Consider the following 13,925-nt stretch of genomic DNA (forward strand, 5'->3'; position numbering starts at 1 on the left):
TGTGCACGGTCATTCTTTTAAACTAGATAAGTGTTCTCTCAGTCTTATATTTATACACCTTCTAGTCTGACCGACATACACGTGACCACACGTCATTGGTATCCGATACACGACATCTTTTATACAATCAACAAATTGCTTTCCATGTCTTACAATACACTCATTCTTGCCTTCATTCTTTCCTTCTTTCCATACTTTTGTTTGACCATGCAACAAACGCTTCCTATTTTGTTCTGTGCAGAGAACACCACCTGTACATCGTAATTTTCTGCCACCTTCTTAATTCTATGGGAGAGTCCTTGCACGTAAGGTATTACAGAAACCTTGGACCGTTCCTCTCTGGGCCTGCTTTCCTCCGTCGTACATTGTTTTTCTTGTTTTAACTTTCTTTGCACCCGGCCACACGATGCAAGCAAAACATTTTGTGAATAACCAGCGTCCCGAAACCGGCGTACTTGTTGTCCGAAAGCGTCATTCATTGCGTGACAGCACGACTTAAGACAGGCAGATCTTAAGCATGACTCAGCAATCCCATTCCTGACCAACCGCGAATGGTCTGAGGCGTAGCTAAGCAGAGGCTTTCCAGCACGGGGAGAATCAGCCCAGCATACATGATCCGATTGAAACGTCAATTTTGTGTCAAGGTACTGCAGCATATTATTAGCTTGTACATCTTACGTGAACATCAACGTGAGCCTCGTAACTTAAACGCGTCTAGCATCCGCCTCGTGAACACTTGTTTGTCGACGTTTGAGCCCACAACTAAGTAATCGTCCACGTACCTGAACACCTTCGTTAAAACGCCACCTAAATCTTTGGCCAGCTCTCGGTACACACTACTCAGAAAAATTGTGCTTAGGACAGGGGCCACCTTCGAACCAATGCACACACCTGTAGTTTGTATAAACGTCTCGTCACCAAACCCGTGATGTGTGTTCAAGTAGAAATGTAGAAGCTCTAGAAACGATTCCACAGTCATTCCACAAGTGTTGCGGAAAGCTACTTCATTATTATCCTTTGTTATGCATTCGTTGACGCCGAACATTAAAGCATCATGTGGCAGTGCATAACATAAATGCTGAACTTCAATGCTAAAGCCCCAGCTGTTGTCTTCACAGCCAGACTCCTGATACTTAACTAGAGCCTCAGAGTTAGCCAATAACAACGGATCCTGCGTGCTCAAGGAATTCAACATTTTCTGTAAAAACCCAGAAAAAACCACTTGCCATGTACCCCGCTCGGAAACAATTGGCCAAAACGGAACACCTTGCTTATGTATCTTAGCGGAGAAAAACACGTCCAGCTTCAAACCTTTCGTGTTCTTAACCCCTGATGCTAGTTGTTCTTGGTTACATCATTTCAAAAATTCTACCGCCCGTGTTTTCACACTTTCTTCACTGATTTCAGTTTACCTGAAGCATTTTTCGACTGCCATGGAAGCCTTTTCTAAATACATAGCATCAGGTGTTCAGGTACGTGGACGATTACTTAGTTGTGGGCTCAAACGTCGACAAAGAAGTGTTCACGAGGCGGGTGCTAGACGCGTTTAAGTTAGGAGGCAAGGGGTTGATGTTCACGTCAGAAGTACCCGCTAATATTATGCTGCAGTACCTTGATACAAAATTGACCTTTCAATCGGATCATGTATGCTGGGCTTATTCTCCCCGTGCTGGAAAGGCTCTGCCTAGCTACGCCTTAGACTATTCGCGGTTGCTCAAGAATGGGATTGCTGAGTCATGCTTAAGATCTGCCTTGCTTAAGTCGTGCTGTCACGCAATGAATGACGCTTTCGGACAACAAATACGCCGGTTGCGGGACGCTGGTTATCCGCAAAATGTTTTGCTTGCATCGTGTGGCCGGTTGCCCCGAAAGTTAAAACAAGAAAAACAACGTAGGACGGAAGAAAGCAGGCTCAGAGAGGAACGGTCCAAGGTTTCTGTTATACCTTACGTGCATGGACTCTCCCGTAGAATTTAAAAGGTGGCAGAAAATTACGATGTAAAGGTGGTGTTCTCTGCACAGAACAAAAGAGGAAGTGTGTATTGCATGGTCAAACAAAAGTATGAAAAAGAAGGAAAGAATGAAGGCAAGAATGAGTGTAGTGTAAGACATGGAAAGCAATTTGTTGATTGTATAAAAGATGTCGTGTATCGGATACCAATGACGTGGGTCACGTGTATGTCAGTCAGACTGGAAGGTGTATAAAGGTAAGACTGAGAGAAAACTTATCTAGTTTAAAAGGACACCCGTGTACAAATTTAGCCTTACATTGCAACGCGTGTGGATGTACACCATGCTTCGACAACACTGTCATTTTGTTCAAGCATCACCATAAAACGTCAAGGGAGATCGTTGAGGCATTCCATATTTCCCACCAAAAAGAAGATTGTGTAAGCTATCCCTCAGTAACACTATTAGATAAGGAACTCTCGCTACTATCATCGTTGGTGTGAATTGATGAGTGTACACGTTTTTTGCTGTGTGCCGTTGACGGGTTCTTGTACTGATCTGCCCAGGGTTGTAGGGTAGAAAAGTCTGTGTTTTTTCTAATAAATCACTCAGTTTATAGAAGGCGCTTGTCCGTGTGTTGCTTTCTTTGTCCCGTTTCTGTGGCCTATTACCTTCAAAATGAATCACTTCCAACTAGGCCGGCTCGCAGTGATGCTTAAGTTTATTTCTAGTTCTTCTGGCCTCCTGTCTTCATGTCCTAACTTAGACTTTTACTAACCCTACAATTCTGGTGCTCATCATGGCAGTCTGTGAATGCAGGTCTCGCGTTTTAAGCTGGTACCTAAGGATTGGACAGTGCCCCTTTGAGATACAGCTGCTCTCAGGGTGGCTTCCACCTTCAGATGGGCATGGGAAAAGGACGAGCAAAACCTTCAGGTCGGAGTTCCAGAGACAGCCTAGGCACTTGAAAAAGTGCCTTAAAGTTGCGTGTACATCTCCTGTGGGTGGACGCGTGAATATGAAGACCTTCAGCGAGTGGCGCAAGCAGGCAAGCTTGCTGACCGAAGCCCTGTGGGACGACGTGCGACCAAGGTTACCGAAGAAGCAGAAAAACGTCACCTCCGAAGGACGCCTTCTAGTGCTAGGGGACGCAACGGTGGACGAGAGCCAGCAAGAGGTCCTGAGGCTTGGACCCAAGTACTGCGTTGAGCCACAACTCGACATAGTCGACAGGCTAGCACTTACAAGTGACGTTGCACGGTAGGTACCTGAAAAAGAATGGAACAGATGTGTGGTGGAATGTGTCGACGTCGTGGAAAAAACTACAATACGCGCTAGGACTGGGCTGAACCTCAGTAAAGCTGCCAAGTATTTGGTTGGCAACAACCTACGTGTTGTTCAGGCCGACAAAGAAAGAATGTTGGTGGTTTTACCTGATGCTATGTATTTAGAAAAGGCTTCCACGGCAGTCAAAAAATGCTTCAGCAAAACTGAAATCAGTGTAGAAAGGGGAAAAAAACGGACGGTAGAATTGTTGAAACGATGTAACCAAGAAAAACTAGCACCAGGGGTTAAGAACACAAAAGGTTTGAAGCTGGAGGTGTTTTTCTCCGCTAAGACACATAAGCAAGGTGGTCTGTTTAGGCCAATTGTTTACGAGCGGGGTACATGGCAAGTGGTTGTTGCTGGATTTTTACAGAAGATGTTGAATTCGTTCAGCACGCTTAATCCGTTTTTATTCGCTAACTGTGGGGCTCTAGTTAAGTTTCTAGAGTCTGGCTGTGAAGACAACAGCTGCGGCTTTAGCATTGACGTTCAGGATTCATATTATTCACTGCCACATGATGCTTTAATGTTCTGCGTTAACGAATGATAACAAAGGATAATAATGAAGTAACTTTCCGCAACACTTGTGGAATGACCTTGGAATCGTTTCTAGAGCTTCTACATTTCTATTTCAACAACACACATGTCGGGTTTGGTGACGAGACGTTTATACAAACTACTGGTGTGTGCATTGTTACGAAGGTGGCCCCTGTCCTAAGCACAATTTTTCTGAGTAGTGTGGACCGAGAGCTGGCCAAAGATTTAGATGGCGTTGTTACGAAGGTGTTCCGGTACGTGGACGATTACTTAGTTGTTGGCTCAAACGTCTACAAAGAAGTGTTCGCGAGGCGGGTGCTAGACGTGTTTAAGTTACGAGGCTCACGTTGATGTTCACGTCAGAAGTCCCCGCTAATAATATGCTGCAGTACCTTGATACAAAATTGACCTTTCAATCGGATCATGTATGCTGGGCTTATTTTCCCCGTGTTGGAAAGCCTCTGCTTAGCTACGCCTCAGACCATTCCCGGTTGGTCAGGAATGGGATTGCTGACTCATGCTTAAGATCTGCCTTGCTTAAGTCGTGCTGTCATGCAATGAATGGCGCTTTCGGACAACAAATACGCCGGTTGCGGGACGCTGGTTATTCGCAAAATGTTTTGCTTGCATCGTGTGGCCGGTTGCTAAGAAAGTTAAAACAAGAAAAACAACGAACGACGGAAGAAAGCAGGCCCAGAGAGGAACGGTCCAAGGTTTCTGTAATACCTTACGTGCATGGACTCTCCCATAGAATTAAGAAGGTGGCAGAAAATTATGATGTACAGATGGTGTTCTCTACACAGAACAAAATAGGAAGCGTATGTTGCATGGTCAAACAAATGTATGAAAAAGAAGGGAAGAATGAAGGCAAGAATTTGTGTACTGTAAGACATTCAAAGCAATTTGTTGGTTGTATAAAAGATGTCGTGTATCGGATACCAATGACGTGCGGTCATGTGTATGTCGGTCAGACTGGAAGGTGTATAAATATAAGGCTGAGAGAATACTTATCTAGTTTAAAATGACGCCCGTGCACACATATGGCCTTACATTACAACGCGTGTGGATGTACACCGTGCTTCGACAATACTCAGTTTGTTCAAGCATCACCATAAAAAGTCAAGAGAGATCGTTGAAGCATTCCATATTTCCCACCAAAAAGAAGATTGTGTAAGCCATCCCTCAGTAACATTCTTAGATAAGGAACTCTCGCTACTATCATCGTTGGTGTGAATTGATGATTGTACATGTTTTTTGCTATGTGTGCCGTTGATGGGTTCTTCTACTGATCTGCGCAAGGTTGTAGGGTATAAAAGTCGGTTGTTTTTCTAATAAATCACTCAGTTGAAAGAAGGCGCTTGTCCGTGTGCTTCTTTCTTTGTCCCCGTTTCTGTGCGCTATTACCTTCAAAATGAATCAGTTCCAACTAGGCCGGCTCGCAGTGAGGATGCGAAGCAGTAGCGGAGGTTGGTTTATGTGTAAGTATAGTTGAAGTAAGTAGTGTGAGTAGAGTTGGTGTGTTTTGTTAGAGTAAGAGACGCGTGGGTAGCGTGACGAGGAGAATGGAGGAGAGATGCGCATGTGCAGTGGAGTAGTGCGCAGCGCGTGTGCACACCTGGTTTGCACGGCCGTGAGAATGAGAATGGAGGAGAGACGCGGATGCGCAATGGAGGTGTGGACGGCGCGACAACAAGGGAGGGAACACGCTCGACCATAAGCATCCTACGGGAAGATGGTGTAATTTTTTTTGAGGGTGGGGGCTGAGAGAGAGGGGAGGAATTAAAGAGAGAGAGATAGGTGTTGTACGTGGTATGAGTTTGTCTTTATTTAGGCATTATCATGATCATGTTCAATGTAGGTGACGTCGAGCTGTGGTTGGCGTTGCGTTCGGATTATGACCGCCGTATTGTCTGTGAAATGTAAATCCAAGGGCTGTTGTAGTGGATGAACCCCACAGTTGGCGAAGGTAAGGTCGATGCACGTTCTCCGGATGGTTGTGGGCTGCTTGTAATCACGGCCCGCCGAGACTCGCGGACGCACGCCGCCGCGGACGACGATGAAACGTCGAAGGCGCGTGAAACGTGCTCGTCTCGTGCCGGCGCACGAAGACACCGGCAACACTTTTGCTCCAGGAACCATTCAAAGGTAAGACACCACCGGGCGTCCAGCAAGCCGAGCAGCGCAGTGGGGGTGTGGACGGCGCAACAACAAGGGAGGGACATAGTCCCGACCATGAGATGCTTCGCATGTAAAAAACTGTGGCAGTCGGCCTTTGCAGAAGGGTTGAGCGAATTCAATGCAACAGCCAAGGTGTGAGGGAGGGCAGCATAATCTCATCTTCGCGAATGAAAAAAAGTGCCACAGGACGGCGCTTTGATCTTGCTTGCTCGGTGCTCCAGCGATAAGATTCAAATTGATCCTGACTGTACATATTCGCTCTGAGGACGGCGTACTTCATGTGCCCGGAGAATGATTTGTTGTAATATCCGACTCTCTTGAGCATATTACTGCTGCTCTATCAGCTTTTCAGGTATAACTTCTGGGACTGCTGGCGAAGGACTTACCTTCTATAAGAAAACTGTATCAAATACTTCTCAGAGGGTGCTTCATCCACAATAAAAATTAGGGAACCCTCAGAAGTATGCGAAGCAGCCATGGGGTCGACTTAAGTTCCCAGTAGTTTTCAGTTCATTTTTGCCGTTTACGTTCAGCTTCGCGTGGATTCGTTGTATCAGTAGCTTCTTGACGTAGTTTGAATGAGCGAAGGACATAAGGCGCGTTCGTAGCACATGCTCCCGTCTCGGTTTGTAGCGCAGTGGGAAGAGCGCCACGTGCCTCCCGTTGCGACCAGAGAGTCGTGGGACCGAAACCAGGTGCCGCCCATTTCTTTTATAGTGCACGACTGTGCTAACGTCAGCCCAAACGCTGACGGGGCTGAAGAGACGCGAACGCGCAGTGGAGTGCGGACGGTGGACAACGACAACGAGGTAGGGAGGGACACAACCCAGAGCATGAGATGCTTCGCATCTAAAACAAAAAGAACTTCCTTGACATTTGCTACCACGAAATCGACTTCCATCTCTCTCCTGAGTAGACTTTTCTGCTACTTCACAAGGCGAGAGCGCTTTTGATGGAGTTGGTGGGACAGTGAAGCGTATGGAAAGCACGGGCAGTCTTCAGAAGCCTTACGAAGACCAGAATATGACACCACATCAATTGTTTATGCGTGCTGAAAGGAACATCCCCGGAATTACAGGGCTTTGGGAGCCAGAACACGCTGTGCAAGATAGAAAAGCGAAACTCGGGTAAAGGTTTGAAAAAGTGCTTTCTATCAAACGAACACGATCATTCCATTACTTGAAGTCATCATCCCGTTCCACTCTCCAGGGTGGGCTTCCTTCCTACTCGACTACAATTCAGGTCCGTCTCTCCAAACAGTTGTCGTGAGAAAACTGTACAGCCAACTTTACTGCCAACTGTTTTTAACAAAATGAAATGAAAATATATCTTAAAGGACAAGATGAATACTGTAAATTTACAAAAAATTGACCGGCGATTACGATATTCCCTAATGCGATATTTGGGCGCAGCAGCAGTGCGCTGAGGCAGCACTCACTCGTGGGTTCTCTCGACGGCAGCGATGATCAGCTTGGAGATAAAGTGCGTCTCAGGAAGGGACTGCGACCCAGACAAGGAACGCACCGCATCGTCACGCGAAGGCACCGCTCGCGCTTTGCCAGCGTCGCGCAGAGCAGTGTCTCAAGCGGGCACAGCATACTGACCCCCTTCCCCTCCGCGCACTTTCGGGGAGTGCTCCCGCCGCTACAGCGAACCGCCCTCCCCTAACGATCTCGCAATACTCTACTGATTCCTCCACCGCACACTTTCGAAGAGCGCTCGCGCCGCCACGGAAATTTCGCGACACTCTCCGCCTTTGTTTTCTCTCACTATTCGGTCTTGCCATCGTTCACTGGGCTAAAACGGTGACTCGGCTCAGCCCAGAGACGGGAGCCAAAGGGCTGGGCGCTAAAACACCTGTCCCGGTCATTTTTGTTCCAGCAGTACCTTGGTAACGTATAGAGAAGACGCTCCATGGAACAATGTGGTGAAGTGTCGGTGTACCAATTAAAAATGTTTTCTCTGTTAAAAAAAAGACTGTTCAGAATTACACTTTCTGAAATAAACTGCACTGACTTGTACAAGTGAATGCTTTGTATTTGATATTTTTGCTACGAGCACAACAATGGGCTATTAAGGGGTGAATGTGTACCAGAAAGCAGGTTCTTCTTAATTTAACAAATGTTTTCTCGCACATTTCTCCATTTTTTAGTGTTTTTAACCAAAATGTCATAACTGGTGAAATCCAAAGAAAACATGTTTTCTTATCTGTTAGACTTTGCTTGTTATCTGTTAGACTGTTTTTTTGGGGGGCGAGCTATGAAAATGCGCAACATCGCGCACTTTCTCAATGGCGTGAGGAGACCACACAAAAAGGAATTATATTTTTAAAATGTGTTATAGGCAGGGTGTCGAACCGGAACCGGAACCGAACCGAAAACCGGAACTGAACCCGAATTTTTGCCCGGAACCGGAACTGAACCGGAACCGTATTTTTTCCGCCATGTTGGAACTGAACACGAACCGGAACGAATTGAAGGAACCGTTCCGAACCGGTTCCGGGGCCTCAAAACTGTGATTTCTAGTTTTCCATCCCGGTACCCTACCTTGCGTCCGAAGATATTTTTACCAATCGCCAGACGGCACAGCGCAATATTTTGCATAGTCGGCAGTTCCCAAGGCCCATAAGGTTCAAATTTATTATTACCCTAAATTTAATGTAAAGTCTGTATACACTACTAGTTTGCTTTAGGTATTGCTCATCTCCCCAAATTATCTTCTTGCATTCATAATAACATAAGTTAGAACGCATATTCCGTGGCAACATATCATGGGGTATTCTTTATGGTTTCTATCTGCAGGGTGTTTAAAATCGTGTGAAGTTTTCATGTTGTTAATTCGAATGCATCCGTGACCGCTTGCAAGGCCTTCAGGGACACCATCAACAATAAATCCGTATCTTCCACTTATTTTAGTTTGAGTGGGAACTTTATAAAAACAGCACTGAGACACAAACACTCACAGTTCTCTACGTCACCATCACTTTTTCTTGTACAGCGCCGTTGTGTCCTTTAGTTACTGCCCTAGGAGAACATGAGAAGTGAAAGAAAAAAATTGGGGCCTTCTCAATTTCACTTTTAAAGTAAATGCGATAGCATTTCGATGCATGGATTTAAGTCGATTAACGCGGATTAGCGGGTAGACTAGGGTGGTTTAGTGAGATGAGTGAATGAACTAATGTGAATCAGTGGGACTGCGGTGTTGATTAATATGGATTAGAGGAATTAGCGGGTCAGTTAAGGCAGATTAGAGGGTTGGACCAAACATGATAGATTTGGGGTCCTTGGTATTTGTAAATTTTGCAGCGTTCTCTTTCTCGACCAATCAGGTATTTAGTTACGCACAAAATAGCCGGAAAGTTATGTGCCGACCACCTGAATGCTATAAAAGGCCTTTTTTTATGCACGTATTACGGGCTTATGTTATTTCTCGCGTAAGATTTACATCTCGCACTGAAGTTAAAAAATAATTGCCTAATGCATGTCTTATATTAACCAAAAGGTTCTCAAAATGTTTATATATATGAGGTAAGACTACGAAGCAACTAAACTGAAAGAAAAAAAAAGGAACGATCAACAGGTTTGATGCGAAAGACACCTGATAGCATTCTCCGATACCTTCTCTTTCTTCGTGCTACCGTTCTGCAGCCTTCCACAAGTGTAGCATCTCAACCCCCGAACACAGCCCCTTCCAAGCTGAGGAAGAGGCGATAGCACGCGCGCTTAGCCAAAGGGCCGCCAAAAGTTTCATAACAGACTCTTATCAGGCGTGGCGCAACTTTGCCAACAGTCTATTGCATGTTACAACACTTCGAATGAACAAGCAGAGACCACCAACGAGACCAGCCAGGATTGTATGGGCACCAGCTCATACTGGCATCGCCGGCAGAGAAGATCACCAACCTCGTGGCTGGACATTTGACCCGCTTAGCCAGCGCTGATGAAGCCGAGCCCGAGCGCATGCATCCTGTATACATACCAGGAAATTAATTAGCACTATAGGCTCTCCCGTAGAACGTATTCCTTCCCGCACAAATCACTAGCGAATAACCAGGAAAGGTTATTCTGTGCACTGCGTATTAACCCCTTCCCACACGTCACCAGTCTTCACCTCTTTGACGGGACACAATTCTCTCCATTTCGTCGCTTCTGTGGGGAGCCTGGGAATCTCATACACACAGTAGGCGGCTGCGACAAGTCCACCCTAGATCCACCCAACCTACACGTTTCCATAGAGATTTGGGAGAAAGCCTTGGCCAGCTCCGGCCTGGAAGGTCAGTTTCTCTTGATGGAAACGACTGTCGACTCTACCCCTTGAATGAGGACGCCTCTCTGAAACTTTTCCTCAATTTATTTAAAGTTCATTTTCTCTCTCTCTACGAGGGATAATTACTGCTGCTTGTGACTTCACTTAGCTATTATCTTTCGTAGAGACCAACCACTGTCACCTGTCGCTGAAGTGGCATTTAGCAAGTTCCTATCTCCGGTGGTTCCCTATCCAATACCGTCCTGTACACGGCGTCCAATGAGTCGTTAAAGCCGTTCTTTCTTTCTAACTGGTACGTTAGCATATGAAAGATGAGCAGAAGGAAGTCGCTTTATACGCCACCAGCCACGCTTGACAGTGGGAGGTTGACGCCGACGCGCGACTGTTTTCGACTTCTAGCAGTGCTAATGATTTCGTGTAAAAGCTAAAGCGCCGTTGAAACAAGGGTACATGAAAAGCGTAGCAGACCAATCAATTTATTTAAATGCAAAATTATTTGCCTCATTGTGCGAAAGCCACCAGTTATCTCCATTTACGCTATTATAGCGTCTGCAGGTGGAACTCCCGCGAGATTGGTATTTTTTTGGAAATGAAGGGGGTTGCACGGTCCTTGCTGTGGGAAAGAATGGTACGCATTAAAACGATTGTGGACGGACAGGTCGTCTGCTTAGTAGGACGGGGCAATAGGCAGTCTGCTGGGAGGCTGCCCATTACCAGAAGATTCTGGTGAAGATGCACCGAGGGGGAGGCGTTGGAGGCACCCGTGTGCTGACCACTCGTCAGGAGGCTATATATGCCTGTTTGCCTTCCAGAAGGCTGTGGCGAGAACGCATTATTTGGAGACGATGTGCGGCCTGTCACTTGTCGGCGAAGGGAGTGGATCACATGGCTGCACATCGGCTACGTAGAGCCATGCGTTAGAACGCAACCCTTAAGCACCCGCTCCTGTGGTTTCGCGTAGTCCCTCAGCGTTGGACTCATTGTAACCGAGAGAACGAAGACGCCACCGAAGACGGAGGAAAACGGAGGTTGCAAGTATGGCGAAAGTGTAAGGGGGAGGGCGTAATTCCGTGACCGTGCGAGACGTGCTTCACAGTGGCGACCCCTTACGAGAGAACGACAGAGTATGCCGCGCGCCGTCGTGCATTAACTGATGAAGCGGTCACTTCCTGAGGCACAGCATCTATGCGCCGTCACCGAGAAGACTACAGTTCGCGCTGCACTCAAATTTCGTATTAGCGAGTGTCGTAATCGTCCATCATTTTCTTCCTCAAGAAAACTACTGCGGGGTATAAAACTGTAGTGTTATGATCCAAGAATAAATTAAATTATAAAAACGAAAGAAACGAAATCAATAAAAATAAACTTGCGGCCATATAAAGCAGGGCTTTCCAATTCATACAAAAACGGAGTCTTATGTGTCCGAGCGAATTTTTTATTTCGCTTCAGTTAATGTTGTAATCGTGGACCTACCATAGAAAACATTTTGTAATACATTTTACAGTTAAAGCAACTCCCCAACGCTTTAGATCAACGTTCTCACTCTTATCTTCGCATCTGGAAGCACTGCAAAAATTATAGCTATTGCCAGCACAGAGGAGCACTGCAGGATTTGCTCGTCCCAGCAGATACGCCTTCTGTTTCTGCTTCGATTTTGTGGTTTCATTTTAATGTCGCAACTTAAGGAAAGCCGGCAAATAGCCGCTACATCGCTGTAATGACGTCATTCCAGCGGTAGAAGAACGCCATGACTGGGGAAGAGAGAAAAATATTTCAAGCAAGTTTGTAAGTTATCTGATGGGGACGGAGCAGTACTTTTTGTCTGAGGGATTTTCCGACTCCCTGATCTAAGTACTGGATGTGTTGGTTGACTACTTTCTGCAAGCATGCAAGATTTCGAACAAAATTGAAAAAAGGGTTGCAGGGTTGCTTATTTTTGGCCAAAACAAAACATTCATTTTCACAAAAAATTCTCTCGCACTTCCCCGAGGAGGAGAGTGTGTAAGTGCGAATGCACGGTTGTTGATGGCGCGATTACGGTGGATATCGTGATCTTAATGAGTAGTCGAGAGATTACACACACGTACACAAATACAAAGAAAGATATTTCACTCGTTATTGCTGGTACCGTTGCCCGGTCCGCCATCATCGTTATCGAGATGCAGGACCAGCGACCACTCTCGACGACGGCGCGCGCTCGAATAATACCCTCCCGCGCCCCGCGGCCGCTACACGAGTGCCTTCACGCTTCGGAATGCGGAGCGCCCGCTACGCGAGCGAGAGCTCTCCCGCCCGAAGTGGAGAGGAGGCGCCCAACACCCGCAGTCACTGAGCGGAGAGAGGAGGAGGAGAGTAGCGCCCGCCGTTACGGCGAGGGCTACACGAGCGCCCTCACGCGTCGGAATGCGGAGCGCCCGCTACGCAAGCGAAAGCTCTCCCACCCGAAGTGGAGAGGGGGCGCCCAACACCCGCAGTCACTGAGCGGAGAGAGGAGGAGGAGAGTAGCGCGCGCCCATCTCCCCCCGTTGCTAGGGAAGACGAGGGGCGCGCGCACCCGCAGCTGTTGCTATGCGGACGACCGGGGCGGACGATTCAGGCTCGCTTAAGAAGTGCATTCGCACTTAAAAAATGACGCCCACCTCCCCTCGCGGGAACCCTGGTGTGATGCGACGCTGAGGGGGGTTCAAGCGCAAGCGGAGAGCAACCGTCGACCGAAAGGCCGCCGGAGAGTGGCACACCGGTTATATGCGCAGCGCGCCCAATGGAGGGGAGACCGCGGAGAGAGTGCCGCGGCTATGACGCAACACAATCCACTTTAATTTAATCCAATCCAATCTAAGCTAGCCAAGCCAATCCAATCGAATCCAATCCAATGCCCCTCGCGAGAGAGTGTTCGCTATCGGAGAGGAGAGGGGGAGAGTGGCTGCGGACAACGGACGCACGCAGGAAGGACAGGGCCGCCGGCAAGAGATGCTATGAGCGTCGCATCTGAAAAACCTACATTATGGCTTCGTTTTTGACAAAGAAACCTGACAAGGAAACGAAAATCGAACACAAAAAATTATCAGGAAAAAACATGTCTGCTCTTTTTTCTCCGAACCCGTTCAAACCCGTTTGAACCAGTTCGAACCGGTTCGAACCGGAACGGAATGGTGCGCCGGAACTGAACCCGAACCGAACCCGAAAGCCTTGAACCCGAACCCGAACCGAACCCGAAAAAATTTCAGTTCGACACCCTGGTTATAGGTACACTTGAGAGCATTACCATGATGTCTAAAAAAATGCTGGCGATTGAAGAAGTGATTTTGTTATGAATTTTTCGATAGACCTAACTTTGTTTTAAACCTCGGAGAAGGCGGGGCGCCGAAAAACAGAAAAAAAATGTTTGGACAAATTACTTTGTGGGAGCATTGTGATCCATTCAAAGATGCGCCACAACTGTTACTGAAAAAATCCGTGATTGTCGACTTTACGGCTGAGACGTTTGGCATACACTTGACCCATTGAGAGGTGTACGACTCGGCAGTGAAACCAAGAACCCCTTATGTGCCCGCCGCAACACAGCTCATGTCCTTGCAAGTTTCATTCAGCTTATTTTTGAGAGCATAGGACCAATTGCAAATTATAACAAACGTTTTGTTTCCTGCCATCGTTGGACTACGCCGATC

At 47.0% G+C, this 13,925-nt stretch overlaps 1 protein-coding gene across 1 annotated transcript; it reads left to right on the forward strand.

Moving 5' to 3' along the window:
• Positions 1-2,749: 2,749 nt before the first annotated feature.
• LOC144145347 (uncharacterized) lies at positions 2,750-3,214 on the forward strand. The gene has a single exon (XM_077676917.1). It carries the CDS (start codon positions 2,750-2,752, stop codon positions 3,212-3,214), a length of 465 nt encoding a protein of 154 aa, XP_077533043.1.
• Positions 3,215-13,925: the final 10,711 nt, after the last annotated feature.

The sequence above is a fragment of the Haemaphysalis longicornis genome, unplaced genomic scaffold (genome assembly GCF_048455015.1).
Source record: "Haemaphysalis longicornis isolate Haplotype H1 unplaced genomic scaffold, Haemaphysalis longicornis Haplotype H1 scaffold_7, whole genome shotgun sequence".
Classification (NCBI taxonomy): domain Eukaryota; kingdom Metazoa; phylum Arthropoda; class Arachnida; order Ixodida; family Ixodidae; genus Haemaphysalis; species Haemaphysalis longicornis.